Below are 25,013 nucleotides of genomic sequence, written 5' to 3'. Positions count from 1 at the left end.
CCACAGCTAACAATGGCCTGTTTCCTTTATCATCATTACTTATGTTGCATATCTTTCATTCAATTTTTTCTATATCTCCGTATATCACCGTCTATATCTCTCATTCCCCTTTCCTCCGATTCTCAGTCTGAAGAAGAGTATCGACCCAAAACATCACCTATACCTTTTCTCCAGAGATGCTGTCTGACCCGCTGAGTTACTTTTTGTGGCTTTCTCACACAGCTCTAGTGTTTAATAGCCTGATGGTTGTCGGGATGAAGCTGCTCCTGAGCCTGGACATTACAGTTTTCTGGCTCATATACCTTCTACCCGAAGGTAGGAGTGAGATGAGAGTGAAATTAGAGTGTGGGCAGAGTAGTACGGGTCTCTGATGATGCTGTAGATCCCTACTATGATGGGAAGGTCACACCATCAGGTTCTAAGCTACTCAAGCGGAATAGATTAGTTTTAAGCCACCAACCTTATCGTTCCCCAGCCCCGCACGGCCCGATTTTATCTTCTCCCCAAAATCCACAAACAGAACTGTCCTGTACATGTCCAACCGAATTAATTTCCATCTACCTCGACTCCATCCTATCCCCCCCGGTCCAATCCCTCCCTTCCTATCTCCAAGACACCTCACATGCTCTCTGTCTCCTCAATAACTTTGTTTTCCAGGCCCCCACCTCCTCATCTTTACTATGGATGTCCAATCACTCTACACACCCATTCCCCACCAGGTGGGTCTTAAAGCCCCATGTTTCTTCCTCGACCGCAGAACCAGCCAATTTCCATCTCCCAATACTCTCCTCCACCTAGCAGAGCTGGTCCTTACCCTCAAAAACTTCTCCTTCGACTCCTCCCACTTCCTCCAAATCCAAGGCGTACATATGAGAACTCGCATGCACCCTAGCTATGCCTGCCTCTTTGTAGGGTACATCGAACCATCCTTGTTCCAGGCGTACACTGGCCCCATCCCTGAAATCTACCTCCGCTACATTGACGACTGCATTGGTGCTACCTCCTGAACCCATGCAGTACTCACTGACTTCATCAATTTCACCACTAATTTCCATCCTGCTCTTAAATTTACTTGGACCATCTCCGACATCTCCCTACTGTTTCTGGATCTCACCATCTCCATCACAGGAGACAGACTAGTGACTGACATCTACTACAAACCTACTGACTCCCATAGCTTATCCTGAGTACACTTCTTCCCAGCCGGCTTCCTGTAAAAACTCTTTCCCTACTCCCAATTCCTCCGTTTACGCCGCATCTGCGCCCAGGATGAGGTGTTCCATACAAGGGCATCGGAGATGTCCTCATTCTTTAGGAAACGGGTGTTCCCCTCTTCAATTATAGATGAGGTTCTCACTAGGGTCTCCTCAATAACCCGCACCTCTGCTCTTGCACCCCTCCCCTATTCGTAACAAGGACAGAGTCCCCCTTGTCCTCACCTTCCACCCGTTCAGCCATCGCATACAACAAATTATCCTCCAACATTTCCACCACTTCCAACGGGATCCCACCACTGGCCACATCTTCCCATCTCCACCCCTTTCTGCTTTCTGCAGAGACCATTCCCTCCAAAACTCCCTGTTCCACTCGTCCCTTCCCACACAGGCCACCACATACCCAGGTAGATGCAACACCTGCTCCTTTACCTCTCCCTCAACTCCATCCAAGAACAGAAACAGTCTTCCCAGGTGAGGCAGAGGTTCACCTGCACCTCCTCCAACCTCATCTATTGTATCCGCTGTACCAGATGTCAACTTCTCTACATCGGCGAGACCAAACGCAGGCTCGGTGGTCGTTTCGCTCAACACCTTCGCTCAGTCTGCCTTAACCAACCTGATCTCCCGGTGGCTGAGCACTTCAACTCCCCCTCCCACTCCCAGTCTGACCTTTCTGTCATGGGCCTCCTCCATTGTCATAGTGAGGCCCACCACAAATTGGAGGAACAGCATCTCATATTTCTCTGGGGCAGCTTGCACCCCAGTGGTATGAACATTGATTTCTTTAACTTCAGATAGTTCCTCTGTCCCTCTCTTTCCCCTCCACCTTCCCAGTTCTCCCACTGTCTTCCTGTCTCCATCAACATCCTATCTTTCCCCTACGCCCCCCCCGACATCAGATAGGCACAGACAAAGATAGTCTGAAGAAGGATCCCGACTCGAAAAAATATCACATCCATTTCTCCAGAGATGCTGCCTGACCTGCTGAGCTCCTCCAGCGCTTTGGGTCTGTTTCTTGTACTTGTGCATTGTTTAATTTAATAACCACATCAATTTAGTGAGGACTGTGAAAAAAGAGAAAAATAATAACTAAGGAATTTAAGGTAGACATAAAATGCTGGAGTAACTCAGTGCGTTATGCAGCATCTCTGGAGCGAAGCAATGGGTGACATTTTCGGTCGAGACCCTTCTTCAGACTGATGTCGGGGAGGGTGCGGGACAAAGATAGGATGTACTCGGAGACAAGAAGACTGGTGGGAGAACTGGGAACGGGGAGGGGATAGAGAGGGAAAGCAAGGACTATCTGAAGTTAGAGAAGTCAATGTTCATACCGCAGGGGTGTAAACTACCCAAGTTAAATATGAGGTGCTGTTCCTCCAATTTGCGCTGGGCGTCACTCTGGTAATGGAGGAGGCCCAGGACAGAAAGGCCAGATTGGGAACGGGAGGGAGAGTTGAAGTGCTGAGCCACCGGGAAATCAGGTTGGTTCAGACGGACAGAGCGGAGGCGTTCAGTGAAATGATTGCCGAGTCTGCGCTTGATCGCTCTCTAGATCGGATGTTTCAGTTGCCTGATAGCTGAGAAGAAACTATCCTTGAATCAAGAGGTGTGCATTTTCACACTTCCATGCCTCTCGCCCGATGGGAGAAGGGGAGAAGAGGGAGTGACCGGGATGAGACTGGTCTTTGGTTATGCTGGTGGCCTGAGTTATGGTGAGAATATATGATAATCTCACAAAAGCGTGCTCTGGTGGTTGAGACATTGATAAAGACAGATCCATCAACATTTTCTGAAGAAGGGTCCCGACCTGAAACATCACCCATCCTTTTCCTCCAGAGATACTGCCTGACCCGCTGAGTTACTCCAGAATTTTGTGTCTATCGTGCCAGCAAGTATTAGATTTGTCAGCGTTTTGAGGAGGGCCTTTATCTAGGGCGGCACCGTGGCGCAGCGGTAGAATTGCCGCCTTACAGCGAATGTAACCGGGTTTGATCCCGACTATGGGTGCTGTCTGTACGGAGTTTGTACGTTCTCCCCGTGACCTGCGTGGATTTTCTCTGAGGTCTTCGGTTTCCTCCCACACTCCAAAGACGAACAGATTTGTATGTTAATCGGCTTGGTAAAAGTAAAAATCGTCCCTCGTGTGTGTAGAATAGTGTTAATATGCGGGGGTCGCTCGCTAGTCGGCGCGAACCCGGTGGGTCGAAGGGTCTGTTTCCGCGCTGAAACTCTAAACTAAACTAAACTAAACTTATCGCCCGGTTCAGCAACCTTCCCTCCAACAGCTGCTGAAGAAGACGATGTGGTGGCCTGGAAGTGCCTTTGACCAAGTTGGGCCTCACCGATGTGGGAATGTATTTTGTGTCTATCTAGTGTATTTACTCAGCACCGGGGGCACATTGTCAAAACTTGTCAAAAGTCCTCTTGACAAAAGTCCAAAGCTTTGTCAATAATTTTCGGTCAAATATTTCTCAGAAGTCGGAATTATCCACCACTAACTAGTCAAGGATCTGCGCCACCATGTCGCCCAGTTGATATTTGGAAAGTCAAAATCCCCTCCTATTGCAACCCCATAGTTGCAGTTATTTGCGATCTCTCTCCATATTTGCTCCTCTAATTCCCGCTGACTCTAAGGAGCCCCAGGTAGAGTAACAGCGATCCTTCTTCCCTCCTTCTCAGTTCCACCCATATAGTTCCCACTTGCGCTTAATTCTTTAAGCAACTAAATCTTGGTTACATCTGTGAAGGATAATTTTAATTGCAGATTATTAAAGTATATTGTAGATATATTGAGCAAAACATATGTTTCAGAATCTCACGTAACTGCAGATGCCTGAGTTGGCGTGCAGCAGGCATTAATTCCGTTCACATGTCAGACACCTTCCTCACTGAGAAAACGCGTTGATATTCAAAACCCGGAGAGAATAAATAAGGAGAGGTAGGGGGGAGCAGGAGGGGGGGGGGGGGGAGATGGGGGAGGAGGGGGGGGAGAGGTGTGGAAGTCCCAAAAACAGTTGGAGGTGTGCAATTCATGAATACATTAAAAAATAAGCTGCCATATGCTATCTCTTGTTTAACATATTCATTTTCACTACCTTTGAACTCCGCTCCATGAGGTTTCAGAAGACGATAACTATAACATCTATATACTAAAACTCTCGTTTGTTTGTTTGTTTGTTTGTTCCTGAACTACAAGGCCAAAACGGTACATGACAGCGCGGCAGTTTTAGGCCCACCTTACTCACCGACGTCCCTTTGGTGCTAATGGAAGGAGTTTCATTGAAATCGATGTTATATTTTTAAAGCTATTCACATTTTAGGGAGGGCGGAGGATAAGGGGTTGAGGGGGATGGGGTGGGAGGGGAAGGGAAGAGGGAGGGGGTTGCAGGGAGGGGGAGGCGGAGGGGGGTGCAGAGAGGGGGAAGGGAGAGGGGAGGGGGTGCAGGGGGCGGAGGAGGGAGGGAGGGGAAGGGGAGGGGGGGAAGAGAGGGTGTTGCACCAATGCAGGAGAGGTTTGGGTTCAACGTGTCGTGCTCACTATTATTTCCATTATACCTTCAATACCTTCAGACTTTCCATTAACACATTTGTTGTCACTACCTTTGAACCCCACTACGTGCAAAATTCAGCGGACACCAGCTAGTATCAATTGTCAACATGTGCAGGGAAAAAAAAGCAGATGCTGATTTAAATCGAAGGTAGACACAAAATGCTGGAGTAACTCAGCGGGAGAGAAGGAATGGGTGACGTTCCGGGTCGAGACCCTTCTTCAGACTGATGACGCAAAATGCTGGAGTATTTTGGAGCTTCAGTCTGAAGAAGGGTCTCGACCCGAAACGTCTCCCATTCCTTCTCTCCCGAGATGCTGCCTGACCCGCTGAGTTACTCCAGCATTTTGTGTCTACCTTCATATCTGCACTTCCTCAGTTGGTATCTTTTCTGGTGCGTAAATGTCCTGCTGTACCAACTTAGCTTTGGAGTTGTGGTCACAGCTTTTGACTGAGACACTTCTCCACCTGTGCAAATAAATCTCGCTGCTTGTGGTTAATCTTATAGTTCCTGAAGTCTTATTAAAGGGTCGATTTCATCAGAGGGAGGGAGGGAGCGAGGGGATAAAGCCACCGCCGGCAGCAAGAAACAGCAGCGGGTGAGGGGGTCTCGTTGGTGCACCTTGCGAGTCTGGAGTGGGGTCGGCCACCGGGGATCGGTGGCAGGTCATTCTATTAACATTCAGTTTATACTTTATATTTGTTTTGTTTTTTTAAATTTCTGGCACTTCATGGTGCTTTAGAGATACGGGAGGGGTGTCATTAGCGGGCCAGGGGTGTATTGGCATTTCATTATCGCGTGACCTCTGTTGATTCGGAGAAACGGAAAATCCAGAAAGGCTCTGGAACCGAGGGTGCCGGAAAATCGGTGTTCAACCTGTAGTGGGGTGTAGGCAGAGTAACTCAGCGGGACAGGCAGCATCTCTGGATAGAAGGAATGGGAGACGTTTCGGGTCGTGACCCTTCTTCAGACTACCTGTGGTAGGATGTCGCAGGCTGAGCCCTAATCAATAACTAACATCCTGACATAAGTACCCTCATTGTCAAGTTGATTCAGAGCTGAATGTAATGGAAGGAAGATGGCGTCCTGCAAGGAGCCCATTTTTATCTGTAAGCGCATTGCAGGGGGATCTTAATTGTCCTGATAACTGGCCCGGATATGGGCCATTACCAACCTTCAAAGCACTTCATTATGGTCAATGTTAGAGCTACTGGGCGGTAATCATTGGGACAGGTCTCTATTTTTCTCGGAGACTAGATTGATGGAGCTTTTCTTGACACAAAGCACTAGAGGAACTCAGCGGGCAGGTAGCATCTGTGGAGGAATGGATAGGCAATGCGTTGGTTTGGGATCATTTCTCCAGAGTGCGCCATTGTGCTGCGTGGAAAAATCTGTTCCATCCCAACCTATTTGCTTGACTCACACAACACATGCGTGCACAATCCGTGTCCAGTGCACAGCTGTATCCGTGTTCTGTACTCCAGTCTTCCACTGGCCCTGCATAAAACAATGCATCAGGAAAGTCCAGTTTATCAAAATAAAAATGACTTTATTCCTAATAGGAAGAAACATAAGATTCACATTGGGGCTATTAACAACAGATTGAGTGCAGATTACACAGTAAGACAAAGCAGAACGTTGCAGTGAAAGTTTTGTGCACTTGTATCAAATGCAGCAAAAGCACATTTGCCTCAGCCTTTCGCATCTCAGATGTCCAACACTGTTACAGTAAAGATAGACACAAAATGCTGGAGTAACTCAGCAGGTCAGGCAGTATTTCGCCAGAGATCCCAGCCTCTCTGGAGAGAAGGAGTGGGTGATGTTTCGGGACCCGAAACGTCACCCATTCCTTCTTTCCAGCGATATTGACTGTCCCACTGAGTTACTCCAGCATTTTGTGTCTATCTTCGGTATAAACCAGCATCTGCAGTTTCTCCCATGCACTGGCATGGTAATGTCCTCCAATCAGCCATTTGTTCTAGGTAGGGGCAGTGCCACTGAAGATCTCATCCAATAATTGACTGTGATTAGAAATGTTCTGTTCAGCTATACTTTAGATTTTAGAGACCACGCTGTAACAGGCCCTTTGGCCAACCGAGTCCGTGCTGCCCAGCAATCACCTCGTACACTCGCACTATTCTACACACTAGGGACAATTTAAAGAAACCAATTAACTTACGAACGTGTACATGTGGAAGGAAGCCAGGGCAGACGGTGAAAACCCAGGCAGTCACAAGGAGAACGTACAAACTCCGTACAGACAGCACCCATAATCAGTAGTGTAAGAAAATAACTGCAGATGCTGGTACAAATCGAAGGTATTTATTCACAAAATGCTGGAGTAACTCAGCAGGTCAGGCAGCATCTCAGGAGAGAAGGAATGGGTGACGTTTCGGGTCGAGATCCTTCTTAATCAGGATCAAACCCGGGTCTCTGGTGCTGTAAGGCAGCAACTCTACCATTGTGCCTCTCTTCAAGCATGATCTAACTAAATTAAAAGATTGATCTCTACCTCAATTCCATTGACACATTTTAGGTTTGGAAGAATATGGGCCAAATGGGACTGGCTTAGATGGGGCATCTTGGTCGGCATGGACGAGTTGGGCTGAAGGGCCTGTTCCCATGCCGTGTGACTTTATGACATGCCTAGTTAAAACACAAAGTGCTGGAGTAACTCAGCGGGTCAGGCAACATATCCGGAGGGCATGGAGGGTCGGGACCGTTCTTCAGACCTATTGTAGTAGTGGTGGGTGGGGAACTTCCACAGATAAAATCAAGAAAGTAATAGGTAATTGCAGGTAAAGGAGATGGGAAGAAGGGGGTTGATTGGCAAATGGATGGACAAAGGCCAGAGATGAAAAGGAGACAAAAGTGTGACAGATACGGAGAGGAGTGAAATATGAAGCCACAGGGATACAGGTTGAAGATGAAGGATAATATGAGAATGGGTGTGCACCGGAATAGGTCGAGGGGGGAGAAGTTAATGAAAATTTGAGATTTCAATGTTCATATCATTGAGTTGTAAGCTACCCAACACACTGTATTGCTTGAACTCAAAGTACAACTGCCAAATAAAAATCCACCATCTTCAGCATATCATTTTCAGTTTACTCCAAGATTCAACAGCCTTGTGAGGGACAAAGTTCTGGCTTTCCACTAACTTCTGCTTGATGAGGTGTTGTGCAAAAGGAGCTTTACACTGAGTTGGCGACCACATTCAGTTCATCAAACTTGCCTCTGCCGAAAGACCTCAAACAACAAAGAAAACTAAAGGGAATCTATTAAAATGCAAAATGTTAGCCTCAGAAGGATGCAAAGTGATAGAGTAACTCCAGTGGCATGGTGGTGCAGTGGTAGGGTTGCTGCTTTACAGCGCCAGAGATCCGGGATGGATCCTGACTATGGGTGCTTGTCTGTACGGAGTTTGTACGTTCTCTCCTGACCTATGTGGGCTTTCACAGGTAAACCTCCCACACTCCAAAGACGTACAGGTTTGTAGCCTAATCGGCTTGGTATAAATGTAAGTTATCCCAAGCGTGGGTAGGAGAGTGTTAATGTGCGGGAACTGCCGGTTTGTGTGGACTGAAGGGCCTGTTTCCGCGCTGAATCTATAAACTAAAAAAACTCAACGGGTCAAGCAGCATCTCTTGAGAACATGGATAGGTGAAGTTTCAGGTCTGGACCCTTCCTCAGACTGATTACTTGGGGAGGGGCAAAGAAATTTGGAAGAGAGGAGGGGCAGGACAAAACATAGTAGGTTATAAGTAAATGCTGGCGATGGGTAATAGGAGAACACAGGCAAGGAATAGTCCAGACCCGAAACGTCACCTATCCACATTCTCCGGGGATGCTGTCTAACCCGCTGAGTTACTCCAGCACTTTGTGTCCTTCTCTATAAATCAGCATTTAAAGTTCCTTGCTTCTACATATTATTCTCTGTGTCAAACGTACTGACCGATGGATACAGAGGAAAGGCAGTTTTTCATCAGCAGATTAATTACATTGATTCAACCATCCATAAAACAATAGTCTCCGCATTTCCGCATGGAAGTAGAATACTTATCATTTTCAGTAAAGAATAGATTCGAATTTTCCAAGTCTCTGATCGGACAGCAGATATCCAGTATTCCTTATTGTCCTTGCCAACTTTAAATGCATTGTAGAGGGAAATTATTTTCCTCAGGATTAACCCTTAATTTTGTTGTTAAGGAGTAGAGATGAGAGGAGACAAAGTGCTAGTTGCTGTTTCCAGTATGCTCCTGCATCCAAGCAGAATTTGTGCTGCAATTTTACTATTCTCCTGATTATGACTTCTAAGTTGCAGCCAGGTCTTGGGACCTCATGGGAGGAAAAGACAAAAGCACATGGCACAGTGGCAGGGTTGCTGCCTGACAGCGCCAGAGATCCGGGCTCCATCCCGGGTTCGGTTGCTGTCGGTACGGAGTTTGTATGTTCTCCCTGTGACCGCTTGGGTTTTCTCCGAGATCTTCGGACTCCTCCCACACTCCAAAGACGTCCAGGTTTGTAGGTTAATTGGCTTGGTATAATTGTAAAATTGTCCCCAGTGTGTTAATCTGCAGGATCGCTGGTCGGTGCGAACGCGGTGGGCCGAAGGGCCTGTTTCCGCGCTGTATCTCTAAACTAAACTAAACACACAATTGTTACCAGCTGATTTATTTCTCCAGAACGGAGAAACAAGAGACTGCAGATGCTGGCTTACACTAAAGAACATAAAGGGCAGGAGTAACTCAGTTAGCCAGGCAGCAGCTGGAGTAACTCATTGGGTCAGGCAGCCTGAAGAAGGGTTCCGACCAAAATGCCACCTATCCACATATCCACTGAGTTACTCCTCAGTGTTCTTTTATCTTTAACATCCTTCAATCCAGAACGTGGAAACAAGGAACTGCAGATGCTGGTTTACACAAAAGGACACAAAGCTTTGGAGTAACTCAGTGAGTCAGGCAGCCAGAAGGGTCCCAACCCGAAACTTCACTCATCTATGTTCTCCAGAGATGATGCCTGACCCGCTGAGTTACTCCAGCACTTTGTGTTCTGTTATATTTAACTCCAGGCCAGGAATATTAGATGAAATAAATCCAATGGGTAGCAGTGATTCCTTGGGTCAACAGTAGCAGAATCCAACTTTAGCAATCACTTGTGAACTCGCTGGTGCCTCAGCAGTGTGGATGACTGAGCAAATCCTTTCCCACACACGGAGCAGAAGAAGGGTCTCTCCCCGGTGTGAACTCGCTGGTGCTTCTGCAGGTGGGAGGAACGGGCAAATCCCTTCCCACACACGGAGCAGATGAATGGCCACTCCCCGGTGTGAACTTGCTGGTGCGTGAGTAGCACCTTCTTGCTCTTAAAGCTCTTCTCACAGTCAGAACATTTGAAGGGCCGCTGGTCGGTGTGAACCAGTTGGTGAGCCGTGAGCTGGGACGACTGAGGGAACCCCTTCCCGCACTCCGAGCAGGTGAACGGCCTCTCCCCGGTGTGTGTCCGCTGGTGCACCGTGAGGTCAGATGATCGCCTGAAGCCGGTCCCGCAGTGAGAGCACCTGAACGGCCTCTCGTCAGTGTGAATACGCTGGTGGCAAGTTAGTTCCCCAGAGCTCTTGTAGCACTTGCCACAGTCCGGGCAGTTGAAAGGTCTCTCGTCGGTGTGAACCCTCCGATGCTTCAACAGGGCGGAGAAATGCGTGAATCCTTTGCCGCACACGGAGCAGTTGAACGGCCTCTCCCCGGTGTGGCTGCGCCGATGGATCTCCAGTTCGAAAGGGTAACTGAAGCCCTTCCCACAATCTACGCACTTGCACGGTTTCTCCCTGACGTGGCTGTGCCTGTGCCTCGACAGGCCAGACGCCCGGCTGAAGCCTCGCCCACACACGGAGCACATGTACGGCTTCTCCCTGCAGTGAGCGGGACCCTTCGCTTCCATCTCTCGGGGCCAACAACAATCGGGTCTCAGTGGATCAGGTGACAGCGCCGCCTGTTTGGCATCTGTCCGCAAATCCCCACCTTCTGAAACCCTACAAATTGAATTTAAAGCAGGAGAAGGAAACAAAATGGAGTACGAGTTTGCACCAAAGAACTGAAAAAGACTGAAACCGAGTGAATAGATGTGGTGATGTCGTGAATACGATTGTCACGTAAAACACAAAAAAAATGCTCAACATTTATTCAGGAGGAGGGAACGAGCTGGAAGATAGTGAAGGAGAGGTATTTTATACCTCAGCAGGCTGATCTGAATTTTGACTATGCTTCCCAAATTGTCAAACTTCAGCTCTAAGATAAAGAAGAAAGGGCACAATAATTCCGTTTCCTTCTGTGGTGTAAACTAAATTGTTTTGCAGACATCACTGTGAAAGGTGGACACAGTGACGTAACCGGTAGAGCTGGTGCTTCACAGCACCAGAGACCCGGGTTTGATCCTGATCTCGGGTGCTGTCTGTGTGGAGTTTGCACGTTCTTCCAGTGACCGCGTGGGTTTCCTCGGGTGCTTTGGTTTCGTCCCACATCCCAAATGCATGCGGGTTTACTGATTAATTGACCTCGGTAAATTGCCCCCAGTGTGTAGGGAGTGGATGCAAATGTGGAGTAACAGAACTTGCGTAATGAGCAAGAGAGCTGTATTCAGGGCCAGGTATGTCTTCTGCATTGAACACTACTCCTTTAATATCTAAATCTGATCTTATTAGCTCTGCCAGAGGTTCAATGGCCAATACAAATAAAGCCGGTGACAAGGGACATCCCTGTCTACTAGATCTTTCCAAATTAAATGATTGAGAAGATTGGCCATTTGTCACCACTTTGGCTTTAGGTTGTTTATAAAGAGCTTTTACCCAGTTAATAAAACTGTTTCCTAATCGGTACTTCTCTAATACTTTAAATAAAAAATCCCATTCTAACCTGTCAAATGCCTTTTCAGCATCTAAAGCAACAGCTACGCTCAATTCCTTTCTTTTCTGTGCTAAATGTAAAATACTTCTAAATCTTGCTACATTATCAGATATTTTCCTTTTTTTGACAAATCCAGTTTGGTCCTCTTTAACCAGCTTCGGTAAATATTCTGCCAATCTCCTTGCTAAAAGTTTAGCAACTATTTTATAATCTACATTCAACAATGATATTGGTCTATAAGAAGATGCATTTAAAGGGTCTTTCCCTTTTTTTAAAATTAGTTATAATTGCCAATGAGAAGGAGTCTGGTAATGTACATGTTTTCTCCGCTTGATGTATCACTTCCATAAATAGTGGTAACAACAACTCTTTAAATTTTTTATAGAACTCAGGCAGAAAACCATCTTCCCCTGGAGATTTATTACTTGGTAAAGAATATAGTACTTCCTCCACCTCTCTCAAAGTAAAGGAGGCATTTAGTCCCATCTGCTCCTCATTAGAGATTGTTGGTAATCGTATCTTGGATAAAAAATTATTTATCTTAATTTCATCCTTTTCAGATTCAGAATGGTAGAGATTAGTGTAGAATTGCTTAAATACCTCATTGATTTCTCTAGGTTTATAAGTAATAATGTTCTGATCTGTTCTAATTGAATTTATTGTTCTTGATATTTGTTCTTCTTTCAGTTGCCATGCCAATACCTTGTGGGCTCTTTCTCCTAATTCATAATATCTTTGGTTAGTTCGTAATATTAGTTTTTCAGTTCTGTGAGTGTGTAATGTATTGTATTGAAATTTTTTATTTGCAAGTTGTGTTTTTTTGTATCTGAAGAAGTTTTCTGTAAGTCTTTTTCTAATACAGTGATTTCTTTTTCTAATCTTTCAGATTCCTTCCTATAGTCTTTCTTTATCTTAGATGAGTAGCTTATAATTTGGCCTCTCAAATAAGCCTTCATTGCATCCCATACAATAAATTTATCATCCACTGAATTTAAATTTGTCTCCAAATATAATTCAATTTGTCCTCGAATAAAATCACAAAAGTCTTGCCTTTTCAATAGTAAAGAGTTGAGTCTCCATCTATACACTGCCTGTTCTTTATCTCACCACGTAATTTTCATTAATAATGGTGAGTGATCCGATAACAATCTAGCCTTGTAATCTATTTGTATTATTCTACCGCTTAATTGAGCTGAAATCAAAAATAGATCTATTCTAGAATATGTATCATGTCTATTGGAATAAAAAGAGTAATCTCTTTCCTTGGGATGGCTTTTCCTCCAAACATCTATTAAATTTAAACTTTCCATTAAATTCAAGGTTGTCTTCGCCAGGAAGATTACAAGATTACTTTGTTTGCAGATGATGTCTTAATTTGTCTTACTAGACCATTGGAATCCTTAAGAAAACTATATTCTAGACTGGAAGAATATGGGAAAGTATCAGGACATAAAATTAATAAAGATAAAACTGAAATAATGCCTCTTGTTGAAGGCAATTATGATCAATGTAAAAGAGAAAGTCAGTTTAAATGGCAAAAAGAAGGCATTAAGTTTTTAGGAGTTAAAGTAGATAATAAGTTAAATAATTTGTATAAATTAAATTATAAACCACTAATAAAAAAAATAGATGAGGACCTGAAGAAATGGATGAATCTTCCAATTACATTGATAGGGAGAGTTAACTGTATTAAGATGAATATTTTTCCGAGGATACAGTATTTATTTTCAACACTGCCTATACCTTTGCCAAATAAATTTTTCCAAGAATTGAACAAAACTGTGAGGAATTTTCTTTGGAAAGGTAAAATGCCAAGAGTGTCTCTGGAAAAATTAACATGGAAATTTGAATTAGGGGGATTGCAATTACCAAATTTTAAAAATTACTACCTGGCAGCGCAAATGAGTTTTATTTCATCCTTTTATCAAGAGGGTGGAAAAACAGCATGGGTTAAAATTGAAATGGATAAAATAAAAGAGTCTTGTCCAGAAGAATTTATATATAAATGGGAAGCGAAGATATTAGTTAAGGATAGAGTCACCCTTGCTAAAACATTTAATTAATACATGGTTGAAAACAGTTAAAGTTAAGGATAAAAGATTTTTTTTAACAGCTAAAACTCCATTAGTAAAAAATGGATTATTGCCGTTTGCTTGGAATAATCAAATACTACAACTCTGGGAACAGAAGGGTATTAAAAATATAGGAGATTGCTATGAAGGGAATATCTTTTTGACATTTTCTCAATTGAGAAATAAATATCAAATTCCAGGGAATAGTATTTTCTTCTATTATCAATTACAATCTTTTTTAAGGGAAAAGTTAGGAAATTCAATGTCTCTATTTCAGATTAAAGGAATCGAATCCTTGATTCAGGGTAAGGGAATTAAAAAAATTATATCATCAATGTATAAACTACTACAGATAGCTAGTCCAAAGATAGGAATTAATAAAGCAAGACAAAGATGGGAAACAGATCTTAATATTATTATTGATGAACCAAGTTGGGAAAGACTGTGTCTAGATATTATGAAAAATACTATTAATGTGAGGTATAACTTAGTGCAGTATAATTTTTTGCAGCAACTATATTTAACCCCGGAAAAATTAAATAAATTTAAACTAAATTCAACTGAAAGGTGTTTTAGATGCAACCAAGACGTGGGCACTTTTATACACTCTACTTGGGCATGTCAGAAGGTAACTCCTTTTTGGCAAGACCTAAAAAGGTTTTAAGAGCAATTGATGAATAAGATTATACCAATGGATCCAAGGTTGTTTTTGCTAGGAGATACAAAAGGAATAACACCAAAGCTAAGTCTCGATAAACATCAGGAAAGATTTCTCAAAATATCATTAGCAGTAGCCAAAAAATGTGTTGCGGTTACATGGAAAGAACAAAATGAAATAAGATTCGAAAGATGGCATGCAGAAATGCGGAGTTGTATCCCATTAGAAAAAGCAACGTATAATCTGAGAAATGGATACGACTTCTTTTTGAAGGTGTGGAACCCATTCATGGCAAAGTTAGGATTAAGAATAGGAAGTACTTAAATTCAGGATTGCCTTGTTACCTAGCAAGAATTTAAAAAGAAATTACTCGGAAGTGACCCCCTCGGGACTCCAGGTTTCTTTCTTTCTTTCTTTCTTTATTCTGCTTTTTCTTTCTTTTCAACTGAGGGGTGGGGGGGCGGGGGTGGGGGGAGGGGAGAAAATACAGAACAATACGTGTATAATCGAAGTTATAGGTTAGTGACTATTGTTTACTATGAAATGTATAATGTATAACGTATGGGTTCTGTTAAAACTTAAATAAAATATTAAAAAAAAAAAAAAAAAAAGAACATTACTCCTAATGCAAATGGCCTTATCTGCAATTTGCAAAATGCTGCAAAATTCAACATGTCTTTCCTTTACGTGACCCAACCTCACTTGTTGCTCCAAGCCCAATCCACAAACATTATTAGGGTAGAGCAATTGTTTCTGCCGAGACACAAAAAGCTGGAGTAACTCAGTGGGTCAGGCAGCATCTCTGGAGAGAAGGAATGGGTGATGTTTTGGGTCGAGACCCTTCTTCAGACTGACCTTTGATAACTGGTTCTGCCTGCTGTGTTGTCCTACCAAACTTATTTTGTCCTATCTTCACATGATCCTTCTGACTACTACCCACACACCCCCTCCCTTCCCAAGCTCCAGCGGGCCCAGTCCCTTCTCATGACATGGTACATGGATAGGACAGGAGTAGAGGGACATGTAGATGGGACATGTTGGATGGTGTGGGCGTGTTGGGCCGAATGGCCTGTTTTCCCGCTGTAAGACTCTATGACTGATCTATGACACATCTTTCCAGCATTTACAGTTTTATTTGTTTTCTATTGCTACAGGTTGTAGATTTGGTTACATGCATGACATAGGAAATAAAACAAGAGAAAGAAACCCACTTCCGCCTTGGTAAAATGAAATATCAAGGTGACAATGATGGAAATTGCAGCTGATGGATGTCGGGGGTCAGGAACAATACACATGGAAAACGTACCTATGCTGTGGACTAATGGCGGGTAAAAGATCCACAATGCTCTGCGCGCAGCAAGTGGCCTATCCATCCTATTGATTTTCCCAATGGAGAGTGCGCATGCTCCCCCGGGCCGCGCTGCCGTAATCTGTCCAGAGTGGGAATCACTGGAAACGGGAGGAGGCGGCGAGGGGTCGGTTCGCAGGGCGGCGCCGCCGCGGCGTGGTTCGACTGGTGGCGGGGGTGCGCTGACGATCCGTAGGGTCCCACTGCGGCCCGGAGCTGAGGCCCGGGACGTTGCCCGGCGTTACCGAAGCCCAGGACGGCCGCTCAGCTGCCTCCGCCCATAACGCGCATGCGCAGAGTAGGGGAAGGGGCCGGCTCTCCCCTCGCGCATGCGCATTTCTCCCCTGTCAGCTGCAGACCTGCCTGGTCACTGAGCAGAGAACAGCTGCAGGCTGTTTGAAGCAACTGTAGCTGCTGGTTAACACCGAAGATAAGGCACAAAATGCTGGAGTAACTCGGCACGACAGGTAGCATCTCTGGATGGAAGAAAGGGGGGTGACGTTTCGGGTCGAGACCTTTCTTCAGGCTGAGAGTCAGGGCAGAGGGGAATGAGAGATATGGAAGGGTAAGATGTGAAAACGAGAGATCAAAGGGGACGCAATCAAGGAAAATGTCGCAGAGCACGAGGAATCAAAGATGGGGTGCAGCGAGAGGGAATGTTGCAAAACTCTCGTTGGACAGAGGAGGAGAATTTCGTGTCTAAATTCAGTGTAAACCAGCATCTGTATTGTCTTTCCTTCTACACGTTGCGTCTGCTTCACTGTGAAATCTCCTCACGGTATGCCTACTTTGAAGACATTCTTCAAAGTAGGCATTCTTCAATTCTGCAACATTCTCTCTCATTGCACCATCTCTGTCATTCCACCTGCTCTCCAGCTGTACAACATTTTCCTTGATCTTCGCCCCCTTCGAATACTTGTTTTCACACTTTACCCTTCCATGTCTCTCGTTTCCCTCTCCCCTGACTCAGTCTGAAGAAGGGTCTCGATTCGAAACATCACCCATTCCTTCCATCCAGAGATGCTGCCTGTCCCGCTGACTTACTCCAGCACTTCGTGTCTATATTCTGTTTGAATGAATGAAACGTTATTATTATTACTACAGTGAAATTCTTTGTTTTGCATACCATATACGAAATATGCAAAGAATCGCCATGTAAAGGATGCTGACAAAGTTACAAAGTGCTCAATGTAGTTCCAATGGTCTCTCTTTCTCCTCTTGGCGGCCTACCCATGCCGGGTCCCTTTTTGGTTTGTCTGCTAATTCTGTTACTTAATTAGGTTTAGGTTTATTATTGTCATGTATACTGAGGAACAGTGAAAAGCTTTGTTTTGTATGCTATCCAAGCAAATCAGATAATACTATACATAAGTACAATCAATGTGTAGGAAGGAACTGCAGATGCTGGTTTACACTGAAGATAGACACAAAGGTAGACACCAAGGCACATTCCTTATATTTGTACATACTTGGCCAATAAACTTATTCATTCATTCATTCATACAAAATGCTGGAGTAACTCAGCAGGTCAGGCAGCATCCCAGAGAACATGGATTGGTGAGCTTTCGGATCGGGACATTACAGTTGTTTGTTGCAAAGTCCTCTATTTACAGTAATGGCTTTTTAAAACTCTGCAGGATGCTGGAGATTAATGATTTGCTGAAAAACTCAACAAGAACTTATGTAAAGTTCTGGCGTGTCATCCACTTCATTGGAGTTTTGAATGCATAGAGAAGCGTTTGTTTGTAGGGCAAGTGGAAAACGATTTGAAACATCATTTGGGATGGGGAAGGCCCTCTAAGCAACTCAGGCACAGTAGGAGAGTGCAACGTTACATTGAATGGAAAACAGGTATGATCACTTTGCCTGTGCTATTAACAACATGGAGACATTGTACACCTGTATTTACTTTTAGTTTTAGAGATTCAACACGGAAACAGGCCCTTCGGCCCACCGACTCCGCGCTGACCAGCGATCCCCGCACACTAACATTATCCTACACACACTAAGGAGAATTTACAATTTTACCAAAGCCAATTAATCTACCAACCTGTAAGTCTTTCAAGTGTGGGAGGAAACCAGAGCACCCTGAGAAAACTAAAACTAGGTCACGGGGAGAACGTACAAACTCTGTACAGACAGCACCCGTACTCAGAATCAAAGCCGGGTCTCTGGCGCTGTGAGGCAGCAACTCTACCGCTGTGCCACCATGTTCAGCTTGGAGAAACACAGGGATGCTTACACGACGGAGAAGCCATGGAAGTGTGGGGACTGCGGGAAGGGATTTAATTATCCGTCGCAGCTGGAAACACACCGACGCAGCCACATGGGGGAGAGGCCGTTCATCTGCTTCCTGTGCGGAAAGGGCTTCACCAAGTCATCCGGCCTGGTGACGCACCAGCGGATTCACACGGGGGAGAGGCCGTTCACTTGCCCCCTGTGTGGGAAGAGGTTCACGGAGCTCTCCAAGCTGCAAGCCCACCAGCGGGTCCACACCGAGGAACGGCCCTTCCAATGCCCAGAGTGCGACAAGAAGTACAAGGGCAAGAACGACCTGCTGACCCACCAGCGCACTCACACGGGCGAGAGGCCGTTCACCTGCTCCATGTGTGGGAAGCGGTTCTCCTGGTCGTCCAACCTGCTGCGGCACCAGCTGGTCCACGCCGATGACAGACCCTTCCGCTGCTCCGCCTGCAAGAAGAGCTTCAAGACGGCGAAGGACCTGCTGACCCACCAGCTCGTCCACACCGACCGCAGGCCCTTCCAGTGCGGGAAGAGCTTCAAGAGCACGCAGGACCTGCTGACCCACCAGCGCACTCACACCGGGGAGAGGCCGTTCACCTGCTACGTGTGTGGCACGAGATTCACCTGCTCCTCTGACCAGCTTAAGCATGAGCGGGTGCACTCGTGACTGGCACCTAGGCTCTGTTCATCATATCGTGGACTGATCGCGTTCATTCTAACGGGTCATGGTTAATATCTGTAGATTTTAAACTGCATCATTTTTCAGGTAATTATTCTTATCATGGGTAAGCCATCCAGTGTAATGTGTACGATGCCGGAACCACTGTCCCCCCCTCTCTCTCTCTGCCCCCATCTCTCTCTCCCTGTCCCCCTCTGTCCACACTCTCTCTGTCCACACTCTCTCTCTGACCACACTCACTCTCTGGCGGCATGGTGGCACAGCGGTAAAGTTGCTGCCTTACAGCGAATGCAGCGCCGGAGACTCAGGTTCGATCCTGACTACGGGCGCCATCTGTACGGAGTTTGTACATTCTCCCCGTGACCTGCGTGGGTTTTCTCCGAGATCTTCGGTTTCCTCCCACACTCCAAAGACGTACAGATATGTAGGTTAATTGGCTGGGCAAATGTAAAAATTGTCCCTAGTGGGTGTAGGATAGTGTTAGTGTGCGGGGATCGCTGGGCCGCGCGGACCCGGTGGGCCGAAGGGCCTGTTTCTGCGCTGTATCTCTAAATCTAAATATCATTCTTTCTGTCTCTCTGCCCCACTCTCTCTGTCTCTCTCCTTCTCTCTGCCCTACACTCTCTGTCTGCCTGTTTAGATGCATAGATGAATGATGCTTAAACCTCTGTCCCTCTTTCTCAGTCCTACTCTATCCCTCTGTTTCTCTATCCCACTTTCTCTATCTCTCTCTGCCCCACTCTGTGCCTGTCAGTGATGATGTTGAGATGAATGACGTTTAAACCTGTGTCTTTCTGTCCCACTCCCTTGTTCTGCCCCTCTCTTTTTGCCACACCATCTCTATTGTCCCACTCTCTTTCTTTGCCTATAAGTGTAGATGTAGATAGACACGAAAAGCTAGTAACTCAGCGGGTCAGACAGCAACTCTGGAGGAATTGGTGACAATTGTGTCAAGACGCTTCAGACAGAAACATCACCTTTCCTTTCCTCCAGAGATGCGTTCTGACCTGCTGAGTTACTCCAGCTTTTTATGTCTATCTTCGGTTGTGAATGAATAGTTTATTGTCACAGTGAAATCCTTTGCTTGCATATCCAAGGTATGCAAATAGTCGCCCTGCAGTTCCTTCCTACACAGTGTAGATGTAGAGATGGATGATGTCTAAACCTCAGCCCTCCTCTCTTTCTATCTCTTTCTGTCCCCCCCTCTCTCTACATCCCACTCTCTTCTGCCCAACTCTTTGCTGCATTCTCCCTCTGTGTAATTGTCTGTCTCATTCTCTCTCTCCCTCTGTCCCAGTCTCTCTCTCTGTCCCACTCTCTCGCTTTGTCTGTCAGTGTAGATGTAGAGAGACAATGCCTGAACCTCTGTACTACCTTTCTGCGAATGTAGTTTGGACCAAGAGGAATGGCAGTTCACAGAGAATAAGGCTGAAAACTACTTGCAATGAGAGGGCCAAATGCAGTCATTGGAGGAGCCAAACAATTCTCATAAAAATTGCAAAATAATTTCCAACTGTGTAGGAATCAGGAACCATGAAAAATGGTTTGCGCCAATGCATACAAATTCCCAGGCTATACTGGTTTCGCCTTGGTCTCTCTTTGTGCAAGTGATGTTCGGATTCAGAGCTGAAGAGTATTTAATTGACATATATACCTTCAAAGAAACAATGGAATTCTTACTACCAGCACCATTACAGGCCTACAAACACAACACAGTCATGTTATTGTGATTCTGGTAATGGTTAGTTTAGAAATGCAGCATGGAAACAGGCCCTTCATCCACCCAGTCCGTGACAACCATTGTTCACCCGCTTAGTGAATAGTTGTGAATAGTTATCGCATTGCACACTAGGGGCAATTTACTGAGGCCAATTATCCTACGAACCTGTACGTCTTTGGAATTTGACAGGAAACCGGAGCACCCGGAGGGAAACCCCCAAGGTCACGGTGAAAACGTGCACACTCCACACAGACGGCATCTGAAGTCAGGGTCGAACTCGGCTGTCTGGCGCTATGAGGCAGCAGGTCTACTACTGCGCCACTGTGCCGTCCTAATGGGGTAACAGAAGCCACAGAGTCACGCACTATACAACACAAAAAGGAGAATATTGTTCGGAGCAATGTAGTGCGCTCTACTTTACTTTAGAGTCTAGATCACCCACTGTGTCACCGGGAAAGGACTTAGTGGTTACGCTGGTGTTTGACCCTCATGGGGCAAGTCCTCTGTAAATAAACCAAAATAAACACCTCAAAAAAAAGATGCATTTTGAAAAATTATATTAGAGTTGTCAATAATCATTCACTTTCACTTAGCACTATCATGATCTAGTTTAATCTGAATAAGTGATAATTTATTGAATACATTGTTATTATAATGTTGCCTTTAATGTGTCTGTAAAACTAACAATCAAGAATTTTATTATTCCGCTTTTTATCTGCTGTACAGTAGATGACCTCTGTACTTTTAATTTCCTCTGTTGAAATTCGGGGGATTTTTAATACAAATTACGCATAATTTTTAAATGGTAGACCATGTATCTTCACCTTCTTTCAATATATTTCCCGATAAACCACGCCCTTCCATGAGAATACATTCTTTTATTTCACTTTAAGACTATAATTTCAAGTTGAAAGACTTTTGAATTCTGTAAAAAATAGTATCATGTTAGTCTAGTTTATTTATAGCATTATAATAATAATAATAATAATGCATTTTATTTATATAGCGCTTTTCATATACTCAAAGACGCTTTACAGAGATTTTGAGAACATAGGGAAATGAATAAATAGATAAATAAGTAAATAAATAAATGAACAGAGAAAGGAGACAGAAGGTGAGGTGACCTTCAGTGGTTGAAGGCAGTACTGAACAGGTGAGACTTCGGCGATGTTTTGAATGTGGTGAGTGTGGAGGAGACTCTAACGGTTTGGGGTAGTGAGTTCCATAGGGTGGGAGCAGCGATGGAGAAAGCCCTGTCCCCCCAGGATCTGAGTTTGGTCCGGATGTGGGGGGGATAGGAGATTGGCAGCGGCAGAGCGGAGGGTGCAGGTGGGAGTGTGCCTGTGGAGGAGGTCGGTCAGGTAGGATGGGGCCAGGTTATGGAGGGCTTTGTAGGTTATGAGGAGGATTTTGTACTGGATTCTCTGGGGGATGGGGAGCCAGTGGAGTTTATAAAGTACGGGGGTGATATGGTCACGGATCGAGGTGTGTGTGAGTAGACGGGCAGCGGAGTTTTGAATGTATTGAAGTTTATTGATGATTTTTGAGGGTGCGCCATAGAGGAGGCTGTTGCAGTAGCCCAAACGGGAGGTGATGAAGGCGTGGATGAGGGTTTCTGCAGCTGTGGAGGAGAGGGATGGACGGAGACGGGCAATGTTTTTGAGGTGGAAGAAGGCTGTCTTTGTGATGTGTTTGATGTGTTTGTCGAAGGAGAGGGTTTGATCAAGGATGATTCCAAGATTCCGGATGTGAGGTGAGGTGGATACTGGGAGACCATCAATGTTGAGGATGAAGTTTTGGGTGGATTTGGTGAGCGTTTTTGGACCAATGATAATGATTTCAGATTTGTTGCAATTGAGTTTGAGGAAGTTTGATTGAAGCCAAGATTTTATTTCAGTGATGCAGTTTGTCAGTGTAGAGTGTGTGGTGGGGGAGATTGACTTGGTGGAGATGAGGAGCTGGATATCATCGGCGAAGCAGTGGAAGTTGAGACCATGACGGCGGATTAATTGACCAAGGGGGAACAGGTAGAGGATGAAGAGGAGGGGGCCAAGGACTGAGCCTTGGGGGACACCTTGGGGGAGGGGAGCGGTGGGGGATTTACAGTTGTTAATGGAGATGAACTGGTGTCTGTCAGAGAGGTAAGATTTGAACCAGGATAAGGCTTTTCCGGTGATGTTAAGGGAGGTTTCAAGTCGGGTGAGGAGAATGGAGTGATTTATGGTGTCAAAGGCGGCGCTGAGGTCAAGTAGGATGAGGATGTTGAGGTTGCCAGCGTCGGAGGAGAGGAGAATGTCGTTTGTGATTTTGAGGAGCGCAGTTTCAGTACAGTGGTTTGAGCGGAATCCGGATTGGAAAGTTTCATACAGGTTATTGGTAGAGAGGTGGTATTTGAGTTGGGAAGCTACAGCACGTTCCAAAACTTTGGACAGAAAGGGTAGGTTGGAGATTGGTCTGAAGTTGTTTGGGGTGTCAGGGTTTAGACCAGGTTTTTTCAGAATGGGGGTGACAGCAGCGATTTTGAGGGATGGCGGGACGATGCCAGTGGACAGGGAGGAGTTTATTGTTGCAGTGATAAGTGGAGAGAGAGCAGGAAGGCAGGCCTTGACAAAGCTGGAGGGGATGGGGTCCAGAGAGCAGGTGGCAGTTTTTATTCCTGTGAAGAGGTCAGAGAGGTCGGTGGTGGAGATTGGGGAGAACTGAGGCAGGGGCTGACAGGATAAGGGGGGGGGGGGGCAGGTGGTTTGAGGGGGAGCAGGTGCGTTGGTGGTTAAGGTGCTGTAGATGTTGTCTATTTTGCTTTGGAAGAATAAAAGGAAAGTGGTGCATTTGTCAACTGTGAATGATTGGGAGATGGTGTCCAGGGGGCTGAGGAGTTTGTTTATTGTAGAGAAGAGTGTTTTGGGGTTTCCGGAGCCAGAGTGAATTATTTGAGAGTAGTAGGTGGAGTGGGCACGGGAGAGGGCATCTTTATAGTGCTGTATGTGGTCTTTGTAGGCTTGGGAGTGAATTGTGAGACCTGTTTTGTTGCGGAGTCTTTCAAGTTGGCGGGCATGAGTTTTCATCACGCGGAGTTCAGGGGTAAACCAGGGAGCAGAGTGGGTGAAGGAAACTGTTTTGGTTTTTATAGGTGCAAGCTGGTCGAGGCAGGAGGAGAGAGTGCGGTTGTAGTAGTCAGTGAGGTCAGAGGGGCTGTGTAGGTCAACGAAGGGAGAGGCGGACATTATTTCAGAGAGGGAGGATGAGAGCGAGGTAGGTGAAACAGAGTTCAGCTTGCGGAAGTTGATTTTGCGTTTTTGCTTTGGAGCTGGTGTGGGAATGTTGACAGACATGGTGATGGCTAAGTGATCAGAGAGGGTGGGGTCGGAGCCAGAGAGGTGATGTAGATTTAGTCCAGTGGAGCAGACAAGGTCCAGAATGTGTCCACGGTTATGGGTGGGAAAATTGACGTGTTGAGTGAGGTTAAAGCAGTTGAGTATTTCAGTGAAGTCAGCGGTTATTGTGGAGTCAGTGGAGTCCATATGGATGTTGAAATCACCAAGGAGGAGGATTGAGGGGGAAAGAGAACAGAACTGGGTCAGAAAGTCAGAGAAGTCAGAAAGGAATGATGGGTGTGGTTTGGGAGGGCGGTAGATAACTGCCATGACTAATTTTGTGTGGCCAGAGAGTTTGAAAGCCAGGTGTTCAAATGAAGGAGCAGATGAGATGGAGATGAGGTTGATCTTGAAGTCCTGTCGGTGAATTACGGCAATCCCACCACCTCGGCCTTCCGAGCGTGGTTTATACAGTGCAGAAACAGCCACGTCAGACCACAAAAACCGTAGACTATCAAGCACACATTTCTACAATAAGCCGATGCAAATAATTTAATTCTTCCCACAACACAGGAGGAAGAGATGGTAGAACACATTTGTGTTCTCCTGTGTTCCACAATTTCTCCAGCATTTTTTGTCTATCTTCGGTGTAAACCAGCATCTGCAGTTCCTTCCTACACAAAGTATTTACCCAGATTGAATACACTGACATCGAAACTTATTCTCTTTTTTAAATAACAGCAGTCGACAGCTGCGATTTAAAAAATCCAATACAATTGTTAATTTAGATCATTTATCCTCTGGAGCAAATCTCAACTGGCTATTCCTGAAAGTAATCGGTTTTACGCGGCACAATCCTCGGCTCATCAATGGCGGCGTGTTAATCCAGAATACATTGCGCGCCAGAAAGTGCCCTCTCAGTGCCGACAAGCGCCAGGTGCGCATGCGCTCGATGGCAGTCAGCTCTGGGCGCACGGGGACCGAATGGCGGCGGCGCCAAGCGCAGCCGGTTGGAGGTTGTACGGATTCGTACTGTGGGTCGGGCTGGAGGGAGAGAGCGCCTACCGTGATTCATGTCCCATCAGCTCCATCTCTCCTTACCTGGGGCGGTCTTGCGGGCCGCCTCGGCGGTGTAATCGCCCACCGGCGGCTGCGATGGCGAGGAATGGGCGCGGCCATCTTGGTGACGTCTTGGGGCCAGGGGGCGGGTCTCCTGCCCTGACCCCGCAGGCGGCCGCGTCATTGGCAGCTCAGCAGATGCACGTCCCACCTGAGCAGAGGGAGGGAGGCAGGAAAACATCCTTCGGTACAGC

General features: G+C 45.8%; 1 protein-coding gene across 1 annotated transcript; it reads right to left on the bottom strand.

Annotated features, from left to right (window-relative positions):
* Positions 1-6,348: 6,348 nt before the first annotated feature.
* Positions 6,349-24,859, bottom strand: LOC144601125 (uncharacterized). The gene is made up of 2 exons (XM_078413080.1): positions 24,802-24,859; positions 6,349-10,794 (listed from the first exon to the last, which is right to left on the bottom strand). Exon 2 carries the CDS (start codon positions 10,701-10,703, stop codon positions 9,918-9,920), a length of 786 nt encoding a protein of 261 aa, XP_078269206.1. The 5' UTR covers positions 10,704-10,794; positions 24,802-24,859; the 3' UTR covers positions 6,349-9,917.
* Positions 24,860-25,013: the final 154 nt, after the last annotated feature.

The sequence above is a fragment of the Rhinoraja longicauda genome, chromosome 16 (assembly GCF_053455715.1).
Source record: "Rhinoraja longicauda isolate Sanriku21f chromosome 16, sRhiLon1.1, whole genome shotgun sequence".
Taxonomy (NCBI): domain Eukaryota; kingdom Metazoa; phylum Chordata; class Chondrichthyes; order Rajiformes; family Arhynchobatidae; genus Rhinoraja; species Rhinoraja longicauda.
Note: the sequence above shows the minus strand (reverse complement) of the source record. Positions and strands in the feature narration are given on the sequence as shown.

What these genes read in the sequence shown, in the direction of transcription:
- LOC144601125 (XM_078413080.1), bottom strand. Translation starts at nt 10,703, where the DNA reads ATGGAAGCGAAGGGTCCCGCTCACTGCAGGGAGAAGCCGTACATGTGC.